Source organism: Pelodiscus sinensis, chromosome 4 (assembly GCF_052426305.1).
Source record: "Pelodiscus sinensis isolate ZL-2025 chromosome 4, ASM5242630v1, whole genome shotgun sequence".
NCBI lineage: Eukaryota > Metazoa > Chordata > Testudines > Trionychidae > Pelodiscus > Pelodiscus sinensis.
The window spans coordinates 127,470,998-127,494,554 of NC_143055.1; the positions used below are offsets into that span (position 1 = coordinate 127,470,998).

Below are 23,557 nucleotides of genomic sequence, written 5' to 3' on the forward strand. Positions count from 1 at the left end.
CTAGTTTGCGTATGGTAGCGTGTCTAGAAACACATACACCTGGAGTTCTTTATTTATGACAGGAAGTTTTCCAGCTGGAAAATAAGTCTTTGGAAGCCACATTTATCCTGAGGCAAAGACAGTTTTAACAACAGTGACACGTTCTCACACACCTCATTAATAGGCTTTAAGGCCAGAGGAGGCCATTTTGATCATCTCATTTGACCTCTTGTGTGACCCAAGCCAGAGAATTTCACCCATCAATTCTTGTATCAAGCCCATATCATGTGGTTGAGCTAGGGCATATTTTTAAGAAAGACATCCAGTCTTAATTTAAAGACTTCAAGTGATGTCTTCAAGACTATCACAATGTTTCAATGGTTAATTACCCTCACTGTTAAACATTTGTGTCTTATTTATAGTGTGTACTCTTCTAGCTTCACTTTCCAGCCATCTTATTATACCTTCGTATACTAAAATTAAGAGCGCTCTATGATCAAAAATTGTCTCCCTGTGCAAGTACTTATAGACCATGGTCAAGTCACCTTCATCTTCTCTTTAATCAGCTAAATATATTGCGCTTCTGAACTCTGTAAGGCAGATTTTCCAGACCCCAAATAATTTTTGTAGCTCTTTTCTGAAGCCTCTGCAATTTTTCAGCATCCTTCTTGAAGTGTGGACAGCAGAACATGTTACATTATTCCAGGAATGGTTTCATTGATACTCTATGGACTAGTAACAACACTCCCTTCTATCTACTCACTATATCACTGCATTACAGCCGAGAATTGTACCAGCCCTCTTCGCCACAGCATGACATGGACAGCTAGCCACCCGTCCTTTTCATTCACCTCTTTCTAAGCTACAGTCTTGCACATCCTGTCAGCGTGACCCACTGTTCACCTTTCTACCTTGCATTTGGCTGCACGCTGTTCAGATAAAAACAGTTTACCAAGCAATCCCGATTGCTCTATACAACTTATCTATGCTAATTATTTACCACTTCTCCACGTTTTATGTTATCTAAAAAGTTTATCAGCAATATTTTCTTCCAAATCATTTATAAAAATATTGAACAACACTGGACCAAGGAAAGTCCCTTGAAGGACCCCCCACACACACACACACAGGTTGACAACTCCCCATTTACCATTACTTTTTGAGACCAGTCCATTTTTAATCCATTATGTTGATGTCGCATAATACTATTTTTTCATCAGAACGTCATGGAGGCCTCAGTTTTACCGCATGTGGGATCAGCAGTTCCCCTGGAACAGGGGTCTCAGACTCAATTTATCATAGCGCCAGTGCCTGTCCTCAAATCTTCCTGGTGGGCCAGCAGACACCCCCCCTCTGGCAGGGCTTGAGGGGAGGAGGATATCTCCATTTGTTTCACCCCATGCATCTGCCAACCCACACACTCCCCCCCCATGTGTCCACCAGCCCCCTCTGCTGCCCCCAGGAGATTTAATCCCCCCCAGAGGCTCCCGGTAGCGCAGTGGGGCGAGGGCGGCTTATGGCTATTAGCTTTGCACCACTGCCGGCATGTCTCTAAGGCCTGGGGCAGGTGTGTGCAGAGCGGTCCCGTCCATGGGACGGTATGGCGCAGCTGCCCCAACTGTCCTATGGGCGGGATGTTCCCCCATACTCAGCTTAGCCCATGGGGCCTTGGGCAGTGGGAGCCGCAGGGAAATGGTGCTCGACAGCAGCCAGCTTCACTCCACTGCCGTCTCCCAAGCCGGCCTGTGCTGGGGCTGGGGTGCTCTGCTTCCCGTTGCCGCGGTGAAGCGGAGCGACTGGGCTAGCTGGGAGATGGTGGCGGAGCAAAGCAGAAGCTGCTGCCTTATGCTGCTTCCCCATAGCTCTCACTGCCGCGGTGGGGGCTTGACCTGCGCCAGGCCCCCAGTAATCCTGGAGCCTGTGTCCCTCAGGGGAGAGGGCTTAAGGACAGGGGTGCAATGCAGAGTGGGGAAGAGGTTGGATGGACAGGAGCAGAGCAGGGGCTGGACTTGGGAGAAGGGTATGGACACCCCTTCCCCCAGGGACTCACGTCTCAGGAGCCGTCCACAGGCTGGTCTGTGGAACTGCTTGGGCTGCAGATGGCTCCTGGGCGTGCGTTTGAGACCCCTGCCCTAGAATAAACGGCAGCTCTATTCTGTAAAACGGGGTCAGGGAACTTTTTGGGGGTTGGGGACCCACAGAAAAATCAGTAGGAGGCCGCACACAAGTGAAACCCACTGCCCCACAAACCTCCTTGATGTGGCCCCCAACTGAGAAGGACAAAAAACACGCCCCACATTCCAACCTCACACCAGAGCCTAGTGGGGCCCTGACTAGTAGATTTTGTGTGCTCCATCCCTGTGGGCTCCCCGGTGCTGGGGGAGGAGGAGCCCTGAGTCTCGGGGGCCGGATTCAAGCAAGCTGGGGGCTGCATTCGGCGCCTGGGCCTTAGGTTCCTCACCCCTGCTGTGAAAGAACTGAGCAGAAGTAAGACGGAACTGATTGCCAGCTCAGGAGAAGGTGAACAATATCCATGGCAACTTTCCACTCGTCTTGACGCATCAGTGATATCACAGCACGGATGGAGTCTAACATCAAAGCATAAATCAGCAGCAGGAAATTACCAGCTTGAAAGGGTTAGCGAGATTACCAGATTTATGATGGCAGGGGAGAAAGAAGAGAGCAGCCAGGCCTCAGGGTACTTTGAGGGTGAGGGCCAAAAACACATTGTTTGAGAAGAAAACGTTTCCAGGAAAATGTTAATTAAAAGCGAGGTCCAGAGCCGCAATGGCATCCCATCATTTCCCAGGGAGGAATGAATGAATGAATGAATGAATGAATGAATGAATGAATTAAAGAAGGGCTCTTTCTTCCCCACAATAAGTCAATCTCTCATTTTCCAATAACATTCCCAGCTGGCTTTGGTGCCATGATCCAACTAATTAATAAAAATGTGCTCAGCAAAAAGGTTCCTTCTTGCTTGCAAACCCTTTTATTTGTCAGTGGCAAGTTACAGCCAAGCCAGTCAGTTCTCCCCCAGAGGACCCGGACAGAGCTGGAAGCATGTCAGAGTTTTGTTTACCCGTGGCAAGGCTGACGGTTACATTTCCACTGGGTACCTGCAGGCACATATTCAAATGCACCTTTCACCAGCACTAAGCAGCCCTGAAGACTAACGTCCTCTTTGTCGAACCATGCAGCAAGCAGAGCGTTGGCTCTTGTAGCCCTTGCTTCTGCCGCACTGCCTTGTCAATGTGCCTCAAACCTGACCTGCCTGAATTGTCCCTAGCAGTGAGATGGTAGCTCAGTCTCCATGCCGGTTCAAACCTTGGCCTTCCTACTGAAACTGCCAACTAGAGACACTCATCCGCTACGAAACGCACCGAGACCACTAAGCCCTTACTGTACAGAACATCCAACAACTACATAAGAACATAAGAACGGCCGTATTGGGTCAGACCAAAGGTCCATCTAGCCCAGTATCCTGTCTGCCGACAGTGGCCAGCACCAGGTACCCCAGACAGGGTGGACCGAAGACAATGATCAAGCGATTTGTCTCCTGCCATCCCTTCTCCAGCCTCTGACAAACAGAGGCCAAGGACACCGTTTTATCCCCTGGCTAATAGCTTTTTATGGACTTAACCTCCATGAAATTATCTAGCTTCTCTTTAAACTCTATAGTCCTAGCCTTCACAGCCTCCTCTGGCAAGGAGTTCCACAGGTTGACTAAACGCTGTGTGAAGAAGAACTTTCTTTTATTAGTTTTAAACCTGCTACCCATTAATTTCATCTATCCAATCTAAATCTCTCTATGCCTCCTGGAAGGCAAAGGCTTCCACAACCCATCACCAAAGCTGATACCTACAATAAACATATGACATGCAGCCAGGTCTAACACCCGCTCCATTTTGACTGATCTGATGCTGCCAGATGGCACATTTTCTAGGGCATGGGCTCTGTGTTCCAACAGAGTATCATTAGTAGCAGCACCAATAGCTTCATTGACGTTAAAGTGGCTAAAGGGCTCAATATAGAAATGCAAGTAATTACTAAGTGCTCTGGAAAACAAGACCAACCTTTTAGACTCCAGGATCTCAAAAAGTCTTGGTATGAGGTCTTACAAATACTGCAAACCAAGCAGAAGCCCCCAAGCAAAAGCTTTGCAGAAACCAACACGGCTGGAGAAATTGAAGCAAATGTCTCAATTCCATAACACTCAAAAGAATCAGTGGTCCTTACTTTATGTTTTGGCTCTAATAATATGGTGCTTCTCTAGATAAAAATCTTAAAGGGTTACTCTGTACGCCAATTTAATAGAACCCCTAGAAATGTTTTCAAATAGCCCATACAATCATTTGGTATGGCATTATGATAAGCCTCATGTACTTCAATTAGAAGAGGGGTGAAAAGTATCCTCCACCTAAGGTGATAGCAGCATCTGTAACAACCTTTGGATGAAAACCTGGAAGAAAAAAGAAGTCTCGAGTGTGTCTAGACAGTGCCTCTTCTGAAATAAACTTTGCATCTAATTCATCTCCCAAGGCTATTGCAGAAAGGGGAGAATTAGGATAAGGCAAAAAACTGGGTACCTGCCAGCCCCACCTCAGGGTAAATCCTGCTCTGCTATCATCTCTGTCTTATTGCCCTTTGTACCTAAATGCAGCACAGGAGGACTCCAGAAAATAATTGGAGAGAAGGGAGAGTAAAACTGGGGAATAAACTATACTGAGCATTCTCCGTTGCTGTCATTTACTACAAAACCCTGCACTTTCAAAAACTGAGTAGCATGCAAACAATTCTTCTTCAGATAGCTTGAGTTCTTAGGGATACTTCTACGTTACAGGGAAGCAGCAAAAGGGCACCGATTCACAGATCCAGAGCCATCCTTACCCATACACAGAATGCACTGGCACCCAAAAAATTTGGGGTACCACTGGGTTTTATTTGTCCCCCACCTTCCTCTTCCTGCCCCTGTTCTGTGGCTTTGCTTTCTCGTGAAAGGAGAAAAAATGAAAAGGCCACCCTCCCATGGAACCTGCAAAAGAGCCATGCAAGTGCTAATGAAACCATTTTGCCAACTCCAGGTATAGCCTTGTCAGTCTCTGAATGTACTGTAAGTCTACAGGGTCTTAGTTTAAAATCTGTTATAAAAATAGTTCATGCGTGTGTTGCAGAAGATTATAAAAGCATGTATCAAAAAAATCATTGTGCCCTGTGGCTGCATAGAGCGGATGGATGTGGCTGCTCTAACTTTGGGGGAGCCCCAGTGACTTTTGATTACAACCCCTCAGCATCCTTTCCTCCCTGGGAGTGAAGGCAGCCTCATGTCCCGCATCCTCTCACAGGTCCATAGCACCCACAGAGAAAAGGACGGTGCATTTTCAACTCTCCAGCTGTAGACAGAGATGAATGGAAACGGGAACTATTGAGCCATTGTGGGGCTACAAACCAACACGCCAGCAGAAAAGGTTTTGCCAACCCAAACACAGCTTGCCAGTTTGCCTCTCCCTCGCCACATCCCCGTCAGTGATATCTGGTTTCTAGCCTCCCCCACAGATACACTGCTTTTATACCTGCTTGGCCACTGCAAAAAGGAACATACCTTTGGAGAAATCTTAATGTGGAACAGGATGTTCTGGAAGTGGTACCCATCGTTCACTTGCAGAAGAACCGTGTCATCCTGACTGTCAGAACCATCGTGAGCGTAACGTAGGAGACCGCTCGCCAGCTCAGCAAGATTGAATTCTTGGACTGCAGAAGCTGTGTCCACTGGAGCTTTTCCCAGGCGGCCGTGGTGTGGAGGGTCTACTACCACCACCTCTACATCCTGGGGATTGTCACTGTCGCGGATATCAAGCAACGTGCGTGTTATTGATCCCACGTCCCCTCTGCTGAGAAAGAGGACTTCGTTCCTGAGCACGTACGGGGCCTGAAACACAAAAACCGCTCTCAGCTGTCTGCTAAGTCACAGTGCTCTCGCGATGGTGGAAGTCTGGGAAGGAAGCTGTGAGGCAGGGAGATTAAGTCTTTCCGTGTGCCAGAAAGTCCCTATTTGCAAACAACAGGGATTCCCTGTCTGCACTTTCCCCCAAGAGCATAGGCCTTAGAATACTAGTCAGATTGAATTACATTTAGAAGGGGGGAGTTTTACACCGCAGCAAGCAGAACATAAAAGCCTCAGGACATTTTATGCATAAAGCAACATAGTTACCTGGTCACAGTCTACGACCCTGGTGCTGCTCTGCTCAGAGAGCTGGATAAGACCCTCCAGGGACAACGCCTGGTTTTGCTCAAGTCGAAGGGAACTCCAGTTTATAGATTGGACCTGGGCCTACAAAACAGTCTTAACTTCGGGGTCAAGGGGTACCCACCTCTAGTCTGAAGACACTGTACGGCTTGGGAAGAAGTCTAGTTACAGTCCAAGCCTTACCAGATTGAAGTTCATTATCTAGATCGGGGTGGGCAATAATTTGTGGAGGGGGGAACGTCACAAATCTGTGAAGTGGTCCCAGGCTGCCTGGAAGGGGCGGGGCCTCAGGAGAAAGGGGCGGGGCTAAGAAACTTCCCGTGCTCCTCCACCTGCAGACCCTAATTGGCCTTGGTGGGAGAGCATGTGAAATCTTTGCCCACCGCCCCCACCCTGCAAGGGGCACACAGCACCTAGAGGGAACAGCCAGCTGTTTTAAACAGGAAGGGTCTGGCAGGAAGGACAGTTATGCTGCAAAATGACCACCGGGGGGCGCAGCAAGGAGCTAGAGATAGGAATCAGGACAGCTAGCACCACACTAGGCCAGCAGGGGGCAGAGGTGGAGAAAGGAACAGCTCTTTACTGTATATTTCAGAGAGTCTGTCTGTCTGTCTGTCTGTGTGTCTGTCTGTCTGTCTGTGTGTGCGTGCGCGCGCACCTCAGTCAGGGGACATGTACCCCTTCCCTGGCTGTGCTCACTGTACTCCTTTGGCTGTGCTCACTGCAGCTGCAGCAGCCAAGGAGAGGCACTTCTCACCTGGCCCCGAGCTGCTGTGGTGAGAGAGGGCTGGGGTTGTCCTCTCTCCCCTGGGCAGCCTGCATCCTGAACCCCTCCTCCCCAGATTTAAATGAAAAACAAAACTTGAATTAAGGACCCAAGCAACACTGGGTAAATCTTCTAGTGGGCGATATGCTCAGCGTGAGTAAAAGTGGCGAGCAGTTCAAGGGAATACAGAAATGACGACAGAGACATTTAGAAAGCTCTTCTGTTCTCTCTGTTCCGAGGAGTATATTTAATCAGCAGCCCTGGAACAGACATTTAACTACAGGCTCTGAAGTGTAAAAGATTCTACTGTAGCGATCAATAACGATTCAGCTGCCGTGCAATCAAGGACTAGATCAGAGTATTTCAAAAAGTAAGTGGCTCAGAACCTTAACTTTAGAAGAGCTGCCATTCTGCTATGCCCTAATAATTGTGCATAGCACTACAGTACTCAATGGCCCAAATTCTGCTCTAACTTAACATTTTTTTACATGGTGTAGTAATTCTATTAATTTTAAATGGAGCTACTCCTAATTCACACCAATGTAAATAAGAGGAAAATCAAGCTCTACGTGTTTCTGGTAAAAAGTCTTTGGCTTGTAGGAATTTAAAGACTGAGTTTTGCTGACGTTCGTCATTGTTATGAGACACCAACTTTCCTTTGTAACTTTCAAATCTATATAAAAACAACAAAAGATTTCTTCAGGTTTGTTATATTACCTGTGTGGACAATGCTTGCACAGTGATCACCTCCAACTGGGAGAAGAATCTCTGATCGCTGACTTTCAAGGAAAACTGACCTTTCCTAAACAAGACCCCCCACCATAAAAACAGAATAATATTAATGGATGAAATGTGCTTGTGGAACAGATGAAAGATAAAAAATACTATATATATAAAAATAGGAATGAGAAGATTAGTGGCAAGTGACTACTTCTGCAATCAGGTTTATATCACTTTGTTAGTGACGTGCATTCACAGTATGTAATATACTCATTTCCCTTTGCCTGTTATTGATTGCAATAAGCCAGTATGACCAAAATTCAATAATCTAGTCTCCATTAAAGAATACTGGGTAGGACTTTCAAAAGTACTTCAGTGACTTAAATCTCTAGCTCAACATGCTCCTACCCCGTATCTATACAGAATTAGTTTGTATTTTTAAAGTGCTTTGAGATTCTCACATAGAAAGAACTCTTGCTGTGCAAAATTATTATTGAAAACAAGGGGGCAAATTCTACTCTTAGTTACATAGGTATAAAACTGAAATAGCTCCACTGATTCCAGCCCACACGCTAGAGCTTACTCTGGTTTCGTGGTGGTGTAACCGAGAGTGGAAACTGGCTCTCGGTCTGCCCCATAGAAGTGACAGTCAGTACATGCAATTTCCTCCAACGTTCAGATCCAAACGCTCCCTAGGTCTTACGTGTGAAATAAAGGGACATACTAAGTGCCTGATGTCAGCAGTGGCTGAGTGTGGGTCATGCCGGGGTGCGAGTCTATATCATTATTTGAATATTTTCCTGTATGTTTCAAATAATTAAATTCCGCAAGCACCATGAAAACCTTAGTATTCGCCACCATCACTGTATCCCAAGCATAGGACCTACTCTTGCTCCGCACGAACCAATAGCAATCTCTCATTCAATTAAATGGGAGCTGGATCACAGCGATCTGCTGTGTGAAACACAGGAAAACGTGCTGTCTGTGATATCACGGTGCAGCAAACATGGGGCAGGTCACGGAAGGCCATGCAATGCGCCCCACAGAAAATAGCTGCAGCGCTGTGCGGATTGGCAAGTGAGTAACTCTTCCAGATGCATCCCTCTTTGCAAGGGGAGAGATCAAAACAAAGCCCCGGTCAAGCACCTGGATTTCTCTCTGCTGTGCACAAAGCGGACTCTCTTCTCCTCCACGTCCTCCCAGCTGAAGGCGTCCCCTGTGCCCAGTTGCACCGCTTTCCCGTTCACCATTGTCACTAGCCTGCCATTGGTGGGAGAGCTGGCCACATGGAACAGCAGCCCGTCACCCAGGTCATGTGCCTCCATGAAGGACAAGTCCAGGGGCTTGACCCCACCAATCCCAACTGTGAGTGAGCCATTCGCATGGGGAGCAGACCTCGCTGTGTTAGCTAGAAACAAGGGGAAAAGGCATTTACATGTAAGACATGCTCCCACTACACAATGTGTGTTTGCCATTGCCCTTTGCTACACAATACACCAGGACACACCTAATGTCACTCTCAGTGGTCTGGAGCAATGAGTAGAGTGGAGTATCTGGAGGGACTGATTTCTAATCCGGGTTCTGACACGGACTAGGGATGCAAATAGTTAACCAGTTATCTGATAAGCATGCCCTTTGCCAGCGTGCTTACTGGAGTAACTGGTTAACCATCACAGGGCTGCCCCAGCCATGCCGTAGGGCTCTCCTGTCTGGCCCGGCCAACTGAGGCTCAAGGCAGCAGGCCCGGCCGGACTGGAGCAGTCGCTCACCTGTGGCACAGTGGACTCCGCCTGGCCCGGCTGGAGCAGCCCTCTGCCACAGGATCACGGTTAACCAGTTAAACATTACGTTTAATGGGTTACATTTTTAACTGGGATTTTAAATCCCTATCTTGGACTGTGTGGGCTCAGACATGTCACTTATCTCAGTATCCCCCTCTATAAAATGGGAATAATAATCCTTACTGACCTTCCCCCACGGCGGTATTAATTAGTTCATGTTGACATGATGTTTTCTACATATGAAACGTCCTGTATCATTGTTGCCTCAGTGATGTATTTTTCCCACCTAGGTTTTATTCAGCATCCACTAACGTTAGGAAGTAGGGGTGGAGGGGAACATGTTGCAGCTGAAGGAAAAAACTCTTAAGTAAGCAAATGAACTTTACTTGGAATTCGGCTGCGGGCATTTTCCTTAAAAGAAACGTCACAGAGAACTAGCTTTCAACTCCTTTTACCTTCTGGTCCTTTCACACTGCGGAGGGTGTGTCCAGAACTTAGATTTCAAAAATACTACTGCACACACGCTGCCGCTAGAGCCAAAAGCCTGTCAGGAAAACATCAGTTACGTTCCCTTCACCACCACGGGAGGAACCCACCTTCACACGCCCCGGTCCTGGTGTTGCCATGGAAACCATGACCACAGCGAGAAACACAGAGCTTGTTCTTCAGAAAGGTGGCGGTGTCACAGAGATGGCACGCATGGGCACTGTCACACTCCACGCATCCCACGGGGCAAGCTGAGATGGATGAGAAGGTACAACCTTAGTAGGCGCCACAGACGATGCAAGAACCAAGATGTGCAGGTGTCCCAGTTCTTAGATTAGGAAGCAACCACCATCTGGCCCAGAGGAGCCGACAGCCCGCGTGGGCCCCGGGTACGGTGTGTGTGGGGGGGAGACTCCATGCTCCCGGAAGGGGAGGAATATTAGCTGGAAGGGGAGAGTCTGGGGCAGCCACTCTCCATGCCCCCGGCCCTAAGAGCTGCACGGAGCACATGGCACGGCACTCTGGTCGCAATTTAAAGGGGCCAGGGCTCCAGCTCCTGCTGCTGCTGTAGTAGGAACAGTGGCGGCTGTGAGCCCTACGCCCCTTTGAATCACTGGGCCCCAGAGCATCTGCCCCCTTTGCACCTCCCTCCCCGACCTGACCTAATAGTAAAAAATGACCCAACCTGTATCTACCAGAGCTAACATACCCACCCACAGATACATACGGGTGTTCTTGGTAGGAAGCTTTCACTAGTGTGAGATTCAGGGCTGTTTCTACTAGTACCCTCCATTTAACACGGGAAATCTCTCGCAAACGGACAATTTTTCAAACCAGAAGGCTGTCATAAATGGAACCACAGTGAGCTTTGCACATCGGGAGTACTCAAAATCCTGCACAGCTAGCTCATCTGCACATCCAGAAGAAAGGGAACACAGAGCAGCTCTATTCTCTAACAGCAGATATTACTTTTACTATGGGCAAATGTCAGAAGCAGAGGTTCACTCAAAGCGGTTGCTGTTTGCATGGAATTTCTCTCTATTCAAATGCACTGTAAGCTGGTTCCAGAGTAGACACTGCCTCTTCCTTAATTCTCCATCTGATTTCACCCTAGCCAGCAACGGATTTCATATCGCTGCACATCAATGGTGCTCCCTGCTTGCGCAGGTGACAATTCACAGGAGGCAGAGCATAAGAATCACAACTTCAATCCCACCCCACCTTCTCACACCCCTTCTGTTTACCTGTACACTTCTGTTCTGCTTGGTTGGCATAATATCGCTTCCCACACTCCGGGACGCACCGGGCTTCCAGAAGGAGAAAGGGAGCTTCGCAACGAGAGCATTCATGTGGATGGTTACACTGGAGGCAGTGGTCATCACATCCTGAAAGACATTTGCCAGACCCAAAGAATTCACTACCATATACACACTGTCAGCTCCAACTTTTACTGCTGTCTGCTCACACTAGAAATATGGCTGGGAGATGTTTACAGAGGCAGCGATACGTTGTGTGTAGGGGGTCTGGAGGCTGAAGTCAGGGCCTCACTCCTAAATAAAAACTGGATACCCACGTAAGTGAGAATTAGCAGCAGATTGGAAAATGAACTGGGGAAGCACAGCACCGTAGCGATAGCTAGAAACAACGGCACAGAGACTTACGCTGGCACGTGGCGGCTTCCCGGTAGAAGGCTAAAGAGCACTGTTCTACGCAGGCCCCCTCCTGCAGAACGTAGCCATCCATGCACTGCAAACAGTCCGTCCTCGCGGGGCCTTTGCAAGCATTACAGCTCCAGTCACACTCTGGAACGAAGAAAACGGGAAAGTAGGGCAGCCTGCTGCCTGCACATCCAGCACTGTACAAGCGTTAAACATATCAGGAAGCTATCCACTGTGGAAGCTAAATCGCTAGCAGCAAAGGGTAAGGGAAGGGCAGCGTGAGAGAGGTAAGATAAGAAAGATTCCTAACGTGAGGAATCCTCTGTGGCTTAGCACTTCCTAATGATGCCAGACGTAGGCAGTGTCTGGTGTTTGGGCCTGCTTATCAGCGGTGCCGCTCTTCTCCCTTGGGCACCAGTGGTCCTTATCTGCCAATACTAAGCATCTCCATTTATCCATGTAAAATCCTCAGTCTCTTATCTTGCACAGACTGTGACTTCTCAGAGGCTGAACGCTTCCCAATTTAGCCTAACCACAGAGGAACATCACTAACGAAAGAGAGCCCTTGGGCCAGGAATGTAGCAAATCTAGTTCAAATAAGTCCAGTTCTGCCTTCAAATTCTCAGGCACAGCTTCCACTGCCTTCAGTGTCCTCAAGGGCACAATATGGCCTATATTACTATTTGTTTTATAGTAGCACCTCAGATGGTACTAGGCCCTGTACAAATACATCATTGCCTTCTCTAAAAAGCTTACAGTCAAAACAGATAAGTTTGCTAGTGAGGTGGAGGGGAAACAACATAAGAACAGGCAAACCGGGTCAGACCAAAGGTCCATCTAGCCCAATATCCTATCTTCTGACAGCAGCCAATGCCAGATGCCCCAGAGGGATTGAACAGAATAGGGAATCATCACGTGACCCCTCTCCTGTCACCATTTCCAGCCTCTGACAAACAAAGGCTACAGATACCAGTCCTACCCATCCTGGCCAATAAGTATTGATGGACCTAACCTCCATGAATTTATCTAGTTCTTTTTTTGAACCTTGTTAAAGTCCTGGTCATCTCAACATCCTTCAGCAAGGAGTTCCACAGATTGACTGTGAGCGGTGTGAAGAAAAACTTCCTTTTGTTTGTTTTCAACCTGCTACCTATTAATTTCATGTGATGTCCCCCTAGTTCTTATGCTATGGGAATAAGTAACTTTTCCTTATTCACCCTCTCCAAACCTGTCATGATTTTATAGACCTCAATCATATCCCCCCCACCTTAGTCTCCTATTTACTAAGGTGAAAAATCCAAGTTCTTTTAATCTCTCTTCACTAGCAGCTAAACCTGATTAAAAAGTTGTGGTGACTTCCCTAGTGTCACACGGCAAGTCAGTGGCACACTCAGGATAGCACACTGCCTGTACACTTTTTCTTTACAATACTGAAATATTAACAGCTGCTCACTACCAAATTAAAGGAGGTATAGAAAGAGCCAATATCTAATAAGTGGTTTGCAATAGTGGTGGTAGCCTCCTCAGAGTCTACTTCAGAAGAGTTATGGAATACTCTCAACTCTTCAATATCTTTCTCAGTGTTTGTTGTCGTTGTTCGGGGATGTAGTATTCATAAGCCAGAGATAATCAGGTAAATACACAAGACCCTAACGTGCTTAATACAGAAAGATTTAAAATGCTAACCTCATTCATTATTCAGCTGAGTCACGGCTGAATGAATTGCAAAACCTGACCCTTGGAAAGTTTGATGGCTTACTTGCTAAATCATTTACAAAGGAAGGGTGTGCAATAATCTTTGGTTTTTTATTTTGGTTTCGGGGGGGGGGGGTTTAACTGGAAACTGAAGTGTGTGACAGAGGACTGCTGAAACAGAGAAAATGAAAAAACCATCTGCCCCTTAATAGACCACCCAGGTAGACCATTCTGCAGTACACCAGAGTATAAGCCACACTAATCTTTAAAATAAAAATATGCATTTTTCACCTCTGCAAGTCTTGGTAGCAAAATCAAGATAATACTGCTGAGTGCAGCTTTCATATTGGCATTCCCCAAACAACAGAACCTTAGCTGCGTCTCTGCATGATATACAGCCCACAGCCGACTCACAACTCCGACACTGGACACTGCAAGCTGTAAAGAAATTAAGACCAAAAAAATCACTGCAATTACTGAAGCACTAGCCAAATGCACAGAGCAAAATGATGTTAGATTTACCAGAAGCATCACTCTTCAAAGTGCTTTCTGCTGGGGTGAGTCTTTATAGTTTTCCCTGCTTACCGTCCCTAGGCACTGCCTCATTCCCATCTTCCATCTATCCAAAAGCGAGTGTTGGACATGTCTCCACATAAGACTTCATGTTGCTCTGAGTATTTACCAAAAGGGGCAACCAGAGTGCAACTGAAAATACTGCTTTCTCCCAGATGGACTGAGTTTACATAATAATAACCTGGGGAACTACCAGGGTCAAACTAGAATTCAAATCCCCATGTGCAGGTGTTCTCCAAGCATTTTTACATCTATCTGACAGTACATCCAAAGCTACCCTAGATACATCTATCTGACATTATCTCTCTATCTGTAATGTAGACTAACTCTCAAGAAAAAAAACACTATTTAAAGAATCGAATGCCTATTTATTCATGTGCCTACACTCTGTTATTTAATCTGTCCTCATGAGGGTCTGGTGAGGATCAGTTAGTGCTTGCAAAGTATCTTTCGATTAACAGAGCCATGAATTAAAAGACCCATGAACGATAAAGCATTTGTGGAGTTCAAAATACACAGCAATCACACTATCCAAAAATACTGCTCCCAAAGGAGAAAACAACTTGTATTTAAAAACAAGTACATGCCATTGCTTTTATCAGCATTGCTCTGCAACAAAGTTTTGAGACTCAGACCACTTTTTTGAAAAGCCTCTTAAGTTTGCCATCGTTTCTCTACAAACATTCCTTTGCTCTCAATACGCCCACTAAAGAACAGACATCTACTTGGCATTCCTTTGATTTCCTAAAGTATTTTCAAAACTGTGGGCTATTCAAAAGTGTAGTGAAATCAAAACAACTGGGGGAGGACAGAAAGAGACCAAAGATCCTGATTAAACATTTTTTGTTATATCTAAATGGGAGTTCTCCAACAGAGCAGATCAATGCATTTCTAGATGAGTTATCACTAACGCTGCACCTGAACAGGCCCAAGTGCCTCTCGAAATTACACCCATTTGATACAGCAACCCGCCCTGCCGCAAGGCTCGTGTGAGTTTCCACCAGTCACAGATTTTACACACAATAAAAAAGTTATTTGCCAATGGGGAGATGAGATGTGTGTGGTTGGAATGAGAGCGTTCACAGAAATAAATGTTTTACTCAAGTTTGGATGCTAGAGCTGCAGTCAGCAAGAACTTTGGTTTCACTGGTGAATGGTCAGCCCAAGGGGAGAAAAAGACGTATTAGGGTATCCAGAGAAGACTATCTGTGAGTTTGGCATGCAACTGAGGATTGGCAATCCTTTCAGCTTGGAAAGCAGTTTCCTGGAAAAGTTAGTAAGAGTGGAATCCATTTTGTGTCCATAAGCTTCCGTCCTGCTGCTCTGGCCTCAACCCAGCCAAGTACTGAAACAGATGCTTGGACTGACCCATGGGACTCGTTATGTGCTTAAAGTTAAGCTCACGTAACAGAGCTTTGCAGGGTCATGGCTAAGCACCGGGCAGAAATCTGCCCAATCAGAATTGGTAGCGTTCTGCACCCGTTTCGCACTGGCATAAATGACCAGAACGACGCAAGGCAGTAGGCAAGTAGGCAACTAATCACTGCTCCATGTTACAGTGATGCTACTTAATACATTTAGTTCAAGATCTTCATAATGTTGCCAATGGCATTTTCCTGACAGTTGCAAGGTTTTCATGAGGGGTCAGACTGGATCAAGAAGAGAATAAAACACATGCCAGGGTGTTCCAAAGAGGCGGGAGTCACTTACGTTTGCAGGTCCGGCTCTCATCCCTGTAATACCCCAGAGAGCAGGCAGAAGTGCACATGCCAGTGTGGGCCAAAACGAGGCTGGAGTCGCAGGAGGAGCAGGAGAAAGGCCCTTGACCGCTGCAAGTTTGGCAGGAGGGGTGACACTCTGAGAGGGCAGAAAAAAATGAAAACTACCCTTCATGCAAAGGCAAATCTTCACGCAGGTCGGTAGAGATGCATTACAGGTGCACAACACTGGCCTGATCCTGTGCGTGCGGCGCACCCACTGCTCCCACACACGTGTGTGTTCTTGCTGTCAGATGGCATTCTTTCCTGACTGCAAGTGGACCGAGAAATCCATGGAGTTACCCACCTTCTTCCAGGTTGATTCGGCCCTGGGGCAATGTTAGGGATCCAGAAAGCTAACCCTAAACTTTGCCCTCATGCACTTTGCCACAGCTTGAATAACCTAACACTTTTGGTAATTCATGAAGCGTTCACATGCAAGGGCAGAAATGTTCTATCTAAACTTGGCTTTCCAGATGAAGAAGGAATTCCCTGCCTTTTCCTCCCCCACTAGATGACATTAGCACTATGGAGTGAAACACATGACCCTGAAAGACTAGGCCAAAGCTAAGAAAAACAAGTAATATTTCTGTCAGTGTGGAACTAGGCAAATAACAAAATCGCTAATCTTGTAACTAAATCTGGGGTCACCAGAGAGAAGCTTTTGAAGTGTCTATCTCATACATTGAGGCTGGATTAGACAGTGCCCATTTCACGCGGACAGCAGATCAAAAACCCAAACCCCAGGTTTAACATGTAACATTTCCTCTTGTGGTCTCTTTCAATCCCTAATGTCTTGTGTCAGATGGACTGGACTCTGACAAGCTGTGGGTGCGTATCCTGGAGTTCTCATAGCAAATGGATGTACGTCCTCTTGGGAAAGGCAAAAAGATGCCACTCTAGCATCAGCAGGTACCATGGTGGGCACAAAGGGCTAAGGGACAAGCACAGGGCAGCATCAAAACACAACTGCCAACATTCCCAGCTGAACGTCTACTATACGCTAGTCCCACAAACCAAGGAGTCCCACTGTCTTTTCTGGAGCTGGCTCTTTCTCTTGGGGACAGGCAGGAATTACTGCCTTTGGCGATGCTGATTCAGCTAAGTGGTGGGCAGCAAAAGCCTCCCTCAAGTCCCAGGAGATTCTAACCACAGGGGCAATACTCAGTTCCGTTGGATTCCTAAGAGCACAGATAAAAGAGCCACTTACGGACGTAAGAACCGTCCTGGTTTGAGACCCTACCCTAAGCTGATCCTGGGTCCTGTGCCCACTTGACAGCTATATGCCAAGTGAAGTCAGTAGGAGTTTTGCTATTCATGTCAATGGAGTCTGGATTTCCCCAGAGTGTTTCCTGTCCTTCTGCACCCATAGTCTCCCCCCATGAATAGAAACCGGTGGTTTTTTCCCCTTTGGCACATGCCCAGAATGTCCCCTGGACAGTCAAGCTCCTAGAATTGTGCTGATCCCGTAAGAGCCGAGGGGACAGGAACCAGAGCAGCTTAGCAAAGGCCAGCTGGAGTGACCTCACTTGAACATGTTCCTTGAGTGTGGAAAATCTTTGAGCCCTGCCTACCCCCAGCAGTGACAGCACCGCATTAGCCAACACTGAATGGATGAAACGGGAACTTTTCATAAGCAGCACTGACAAGCAATACTTCTACTCCCTCCTCCCCATCAACGTCCTACCAGCTGGAGTCTGGTGGCTATTATTATTTGTGTAATAGCGTTGCTTAGGGGCTCCACAGGGCTAGGCTTGGTACAAAGACAGAGGTCCCTGCCCCAAAGAGAGTTGCCAATGTAACAACAAAAGGAAACAGGGGGACAGAGGGATGCAGTGACTAAAGGAACCATGATTCAAACACAGATTTCCTGAATCTTAGCTCAGTGCTCTGCCCACTGGGCCACGCTGCCTCTGGAGCAATTCCACCAGAGCAGCTGGGAAGATCTCACCCCTAACCTCCACCTCCAGGTGCTACTCACTTTTACAGGCTCCGCCATCTGCGTAGGATCCCCCAGGACAGTCCGGGACACAGCGATCCCCCAACAGCAAGTGACGGGCGTTCTGGCACTTTAAGCAGACACTGCCCGTGTCGTGGAGATCAGCCACACACTGATGGCACGACGGGTGGCAGCCTAAAGAGAAAAGACATAGCGGGCCCCAGTGAAGGAGGCTTCTGACAGGCAGCTTGCAAAACAGCCTTGCTCTGAGATAACGGCACTGGCACAGCACAAGGAAATACATCACAAAATAACATGAAGAGCATTTTCTGTGCACAGCTCCTATGCGGGACACGTGGCGTATGGGATGAGAGAACTGTACTTTGGAAGGTGCAAGAGGCACTGTTAGCCATTATTGGACCCACTGGAGGGCCCCTCCTCCCTCCATTTTACTCTGTTATTTTCAGGCCCTGTGGTATTACAGGAACGTGTGCATGGCTTGACCATTCTTGAGGTCTCTTTTGCTGAGTTCAGCTGTCCTCCCCTACTTCCTCCCTAACGGGCCTGGCTGCATTTTGTCCGAAGATGGCTCAACACTCTCTGCTCAAAAGATCGCCGCTTTTATTGAGATGAATATTTCCAAAAGAGATGCTGCTGGCGGTCCAGATTGCGGGCCCCCAAAAGAACACGATCTGAGGAAATGGACCAATGTATCCAGCAAATGCTCGGGGGTTCCCACACAACGAAGCCATCCGGCACTCCCAAAAGACCAGAGCGTCATTCACAGGAGGATTAGGCAGCCTTACAAGCCTCTTTTTCAGCAGCACTCAAATGAATGGCTCCCGACCTCCCCCTGAACCTTGAGAGTTTCAAAAGGTTTTACAACAACCCTTTTGTACGTACATAAGGAGACGGCAAGGTACCCAGCAAGCCAAATTAATCCTCATTACAGTAATTCAGAAAATTATAAGGGAAACGATGGCTATCTTGAAAGAAATGTAATAAGGGGGCAGAGGCTAGTACCTGGACAGCTGTCAGATTTTTACTGAGAACTAACCTCTCTGTCCTTTGTTTCTCCTGAAACTTGCATTGAGAATCACCGTATTTTAGTTCTAAAGAACGAGGCTGGGATTCTCAAAGGAACCTAAGCGAGTTAGCTAGGCACCTGTTTCCATTGGGACACACATGCCTAACTCCCATCTCCTTTGAAAAGCTCCGTCTGAATTCTTCCCCTCGTTACACAGGCACAAGATCCCCCTGAATTCACAGAGAGCTCTGTACATGTGTATTTGGGAGCAAAATTTTGGGGGTATACAGTATCTGAGACCACTCCTTTATCTCCTAACCTACTGCTCGTTTCATTCCCTGAGACACTGGCATAAGATACCAGCATTTTGGGTCATGTACGTTTTAAGCAGCATGGTGCATGCACTGTAGGGACATCATTTATTTATTTATTCCGTGCCTAAAAAGTGCTGAGCACTCCTACAGTGACAGTCGACAGTGTAAGACCCTATGAAAGGCAATAGGAAACCCTAACTGGGCACTTCACGGAACACAAGGAAGACACAAGCCTTGAGTTTCGAAAAATACAGAATCGATACAAGGCACGTATATTTTTCATTTATTTAAAAAAAAAAAATTACTTCAGTTAAAGACCCGAGCAACGCTGGATACATCTGCCAGTTGCCAATAATAAAGAGTCTGCAGACCAAATTCTGCCCTCGTTGACTGCTACACACTGTCTCTATTTCCAAAACCTGCAGTCAGTGGTCTCCTGGGCACCATTAATTTGTGCAGATCCTCCAAGCCACGCAAGGCTCAAGGACATAAAAATAGTGTGCTTACCATTCTAAAAGACTTTACCCAACTCACAGAGAGGACAGTGAGCAATTAAAACATAGCCATAAACCAGAGGCAAAGAAAACCATCCCCAACACTAATTCTGATGTGATCAATGTTCCTAATTCTTTCCAATAAATCTTACTGCTAGGAACTGCTATTCAAAGGAGATCTACGCTACAGGGAACACAAAGAGAAGTAATGGAAAAAATAAAAAAGAGGAAATAAAGGATTTTTCTGCATAGAGCTATGAAGCTTAACACATTAATGAGCTTTCTACTGTTCTACATCAGAATCAGCTAGCCAGCGGGACACTGAAATCTATGGTAGCAGATCTCTCTGTCGGATTCGGGACCTAAAAAAGTAATTAAAGCTTCAGACTAGTTTCAAAAGAAAAAGAATTCAGCCATCACCAAAGGCATATTTTAATACACCATGGAGAGACATGCCACAAGCAAACACAATGGAGGAGATTCTCCATTGTGTTAAGAACATAAGAATGGCCACACTGGGTCAGACCAAAGGTCCATTTAGCCCAGTACCCTGTCTTCTGATAGTGGCCAATACCAGGCACCCCAGCGGGAATAAACAGAACAGGTAAACATCAAGTGATTCCTCCCTTGTTACTCATTCCCAGATTCTGACAAACAGAGGCTAGGGACACTATCCCTGCCCATCCTAACTAATAACAATTGATGGACCTAACCTCTATGAATTCATCTAGTTCTTTTTGAACCCTGTTAAATTCTTGGCCTTCTCAACTTCCTCTGGCAAGGAGTTCCACAGGTTTATCATTCATTATGTGAAGAAATGCTTCCTTTTTTTTTTGTTTTAAACCTGTTCCCTATTAATTTCATTGGGGACCCCTAGTTCTTGTGTTATGGGAACAAGTAAACAACATTTCCTTATTTATTTTCTCCACACCAGTCATGATTTTATAGACCTCTAGCATATCCCCCCTTAGTTGTCTCTTTTCCAAGCTGAAAAAATCCCAGTTTTATTAATCTCTCCTGATGTGGAAGCCATTCCATACCTCTGTTCAATTTTGTTGCCTTTTTCTGAACCTTTTCTCAATATATCTTTTTTGAGATGAGGCGACCACATCTGCAAACAGTATTCAAGATGTGGGCGTACCATGGATTTATACAGAGACAATATGATATTTTCTGTCTTATTCTCTCTCCCTTTCTAAATGATGCCCAACATTGTGTTCACTTTTTTGACTGCTGCTGCACAATGAGTGGATGTTTTTGGAGAACTATCCAAAGTGATTCCAAGATCTTTTTTGATTGGTAAGCTAATTTAGATCCCATCATTTGACATGTATAGTTGGGATTATGTTTTCCAATGTGCATTAATTTGCAATAGTAAATATTGAATTTCATCTGTCATTTTATTGCCCAGTCATCTCATTTTGAGCAATCCTTTTGTAACTCTTCAGTCTGCCTGGGACTTAACTATCTTGGGTAGTTTTGTATCATCTGCAAATTTTGCCACCTGCTTATACCTTTTTCAAGATCATTTATGAATATGTGGAAAAGGACTAGTCCCAGTATAGGCCGCTATTTATCTCTCTCCATTCTGAAAACTGACCATTTGTTTTCTATCTTTTAACCCGGGAGAGGATCTTACTTTTTATTCCATGACAGCTGACTTTGCTTAAGAGCCTTTGGTGAGGGACCTTGTTAAAGGCTTTCTAAAAGTCTAACTATACTATATTCACTGGATCTCCCTTGTCCACATGTTTGTTGAGCCCCTCAAAATATTCTAGTACAGGTGGAACCTCTCTAGTGTGGCACCCACAGGACCTGACCAGTTCTGAATCAGAGAATTTGCAGGACCACAGGAGATGAATAATGTCTAGCAGCGTTGCCAACACTTCCACTGCTTGCTGTGCTCTTAGAAGACAACATTTAGGCGTAAATTAGAGCTAAAGAACAGCACAGAATGCTGAGAGGCAGGACCGGTGGCTGTAAACAAACTTTATGGGACTGTGGGAAACTTGGCCACAGCCATGATAAATGGAATATCTGGCTAAGGAAAATCATGCCAGACCACAGATGTTGCTAAACCAGACAGTGCCGGACTAGAAAGGTTCAAGCTGTAGATTGCTGAGGCATGAATTCCCTTTACATGTTGATGCTTCCCCAACTAATTATGTTCATCTCTGCATCTGACAATTTTGTTCCTTACTACAGTTTCAACCAGTTTGCCCAGTATTGAAATCACAATTCAGAAAATCATTGAAGTTATAGAAATGCAAGGCTGGAAAGGATCTAGAGCAGGGCTACTCTACTTTGGAAGCCCCAGGGGCCACAGTGATACTCACAGAACATGCTGAGGGCTGCAACTTCAGTGTGGTTGCACATACACGCAAATATATAAGCAAATAGCTTCTTTCACCCTGACAGGCATGAATACAAAGATTAAGCCTTAAGCCGCAGCACCAGATCCAAATGTGGCCAGTGGGAGCCAGTCAACACCTCTCAGGTTCTGCCCACGAGGCTAAGAAGCCAGCACTTCCCACAATCCCCCGGCGCTCCCAGCGCCCTGGGGGCTAGAAACGCCAACACCCTGTACCCGTTCGTTCCAGCCAGCCCGTCCGCTTGCGTCTTTTCAAAGCTCACACCACCTGGGAGATGCCCTGCCATTGTGGAGCATGCTCCCAGGGGAGGCCATGTTCAAACGATCCCGCCCGCAGGCCTCGTGTTGAGCCCCACGCAAACCCAAACCGCCCCGCAGGCAGCAAACAAACAGGCCACATGTTGAGTAGCCCTGATCCAGAGAGATCATCAAGCCCAGCTCCTTGCACAGAGGCAGCACCAAGTAAACCTAGACCATCCTGACCTAGACCACCTGTTGTCTAACCTGTTCTTAAAAACGTCTAACAATGGGGATTCCGCAACCTCCCTTGGAAGCCTACTACAGCACTGAAAACCCTTACGATCATTGTCCTCTTTATAACAACCCTTAACATATTTGAAGACTTTTCATATTCACTCTCCCCTCACTCAGTCTTCACTCAAGACTAAACATGCCCAGTGTTCCTAAACTTTCCTCATAGGAAAGGTTTTCTAAACCTTTTTTTTTTTTTCTTCCCTGGACTTTCTCCACTTTGTCCACATCTTTCCTAAAGTGTGGTACCCTGGTCTAGCCATTGTACTCCAGCTAAGGCCTCACCAATGCTGAGTACAGTGGAACAATTACCTCTCGTGTCTAACAGACAACACTCTTCTTAATACACCCCAGAATGCTATTAGCCTTTTTTACAATTGAATTACACTGTTGACCATATTGAATTTTTCAATCCACAATACCAGTACTACCCCCTAGCCAGTTAGTCCCCGTTTGCAGTAAGGCTGTTAAGAGGCAGGTAATTGGGTCATCGTGTAGTCGATACAATTTCTATCGACTAAATGATTAGTCGATAAGGGAAGGCGCTCTGAAGGAGCTACTCTCACTGTGGCTCTGCAGTTTAAATGTCGTAAGAGCCTGTGCGCCCAGTTCTTACTACATTTAAACTGCAGAGCCAGAGCAGGTGTAGTTCCTGGACCCGGCACGAGCTGGGCTTGCTCAGTCCCGGCTTGTGCTGGGTCCAGCAGCCCCCGTCCATGGTGGGTTCCAATAGGAAGCAAGACCCACCATGGACAGGTGTGGCAACGGAGCAGCCTCCCCAGGCCTCCTGCGCTGCTGCCTCTGTGGAGACAGTGCTGGGGGAACCAGCTTTTAAGTCCGCTCTCCTGCCAGCACCAGCTCCTGCTTCCCCTCACTTGCTGCCTCTGATACAGAGAATGTGAGTAGTCCACTCAACTAATTAATTGACTTCTCTTTTACATCCCTAGTTTGTAGTTGTGCATTCCCATTTTCCTTCCCAAATAAAATACTTTGTGGTTATCATTACTGAATTTCATATGGTTGATTTTAGAGAAATTCTCCAATTTATCCAGGTCATTTTCAATTCTAATTCTGCCCTCCAAAATGTTTGTGACTCCTCCCTGCATGGTGCCATCCACAAATTTTATCAACCTAGTCTCCAGCTTCTCCAAAGTAGCTTTCAACTTTTTGAAATGCTGAATTATTTTCATAGGTCTTATTCACGGTAATCATTTAGCTG

The 23,557-nt window shown here is 46.4% G+C and overlaps 1 protein-coding gene across 2 annotated transcripts in view; it reads right to left on the minus strand.

The window, feature by feature from the left end:
* Nucleotides 1-23,557, minus strand: part of FRAS1 (Fraser extracellular matrix complex subunit 1) — a 294,040-nt gene that overhangs the window by 103,028 nt on the left and 167,455 nt on the right. For both annotated transcript variants that reach the window (XM_075929458.2, XM_014578940.4), the window contains exons 20-28: nucleotides 17,644-17,796; nucleotides 15,616-15,762; nucleotides 13,624-13,770; nucleotides 11,641-11,781; nucleotides 11,224-11,364; nucleotides 10,090-10,230; nucleotides 8,859-9,120; nucleotides 7,710-7,794; nucleotides 5,582-5,908 (exon numbers count right to left, since the gene is read on the minus strand). In XM_075929458.2, the coding sequence (XP_075785573.2) occupies nucleotides 5,582-5,908; nucleotides 7,710-7,794; nucleotides 8,859-9,120; nucleotides 10,090-10,230; nucleotides 11,224-11,364; nucleotides 11,641-11,781; nucleotides 13,624-13,770; nucleotides 15,616-15,762; nucleotides 17,644-17,796 (1,544 nt within the window). The remainder of the gene's footprint in view (nucleotides 1-5,581; nucleotides 5,909-7,709; nucleotides 7,795-8,858; nucleotides 9,121-10,089; nucleotides 10,231-11,223; nucleotides 11,365-11,640; nucleotides 11,782-13,623; nucleotides 13,771-15,615; nucleotides 15,763-17,643; nucleotides 17,797-23,557) is intronic.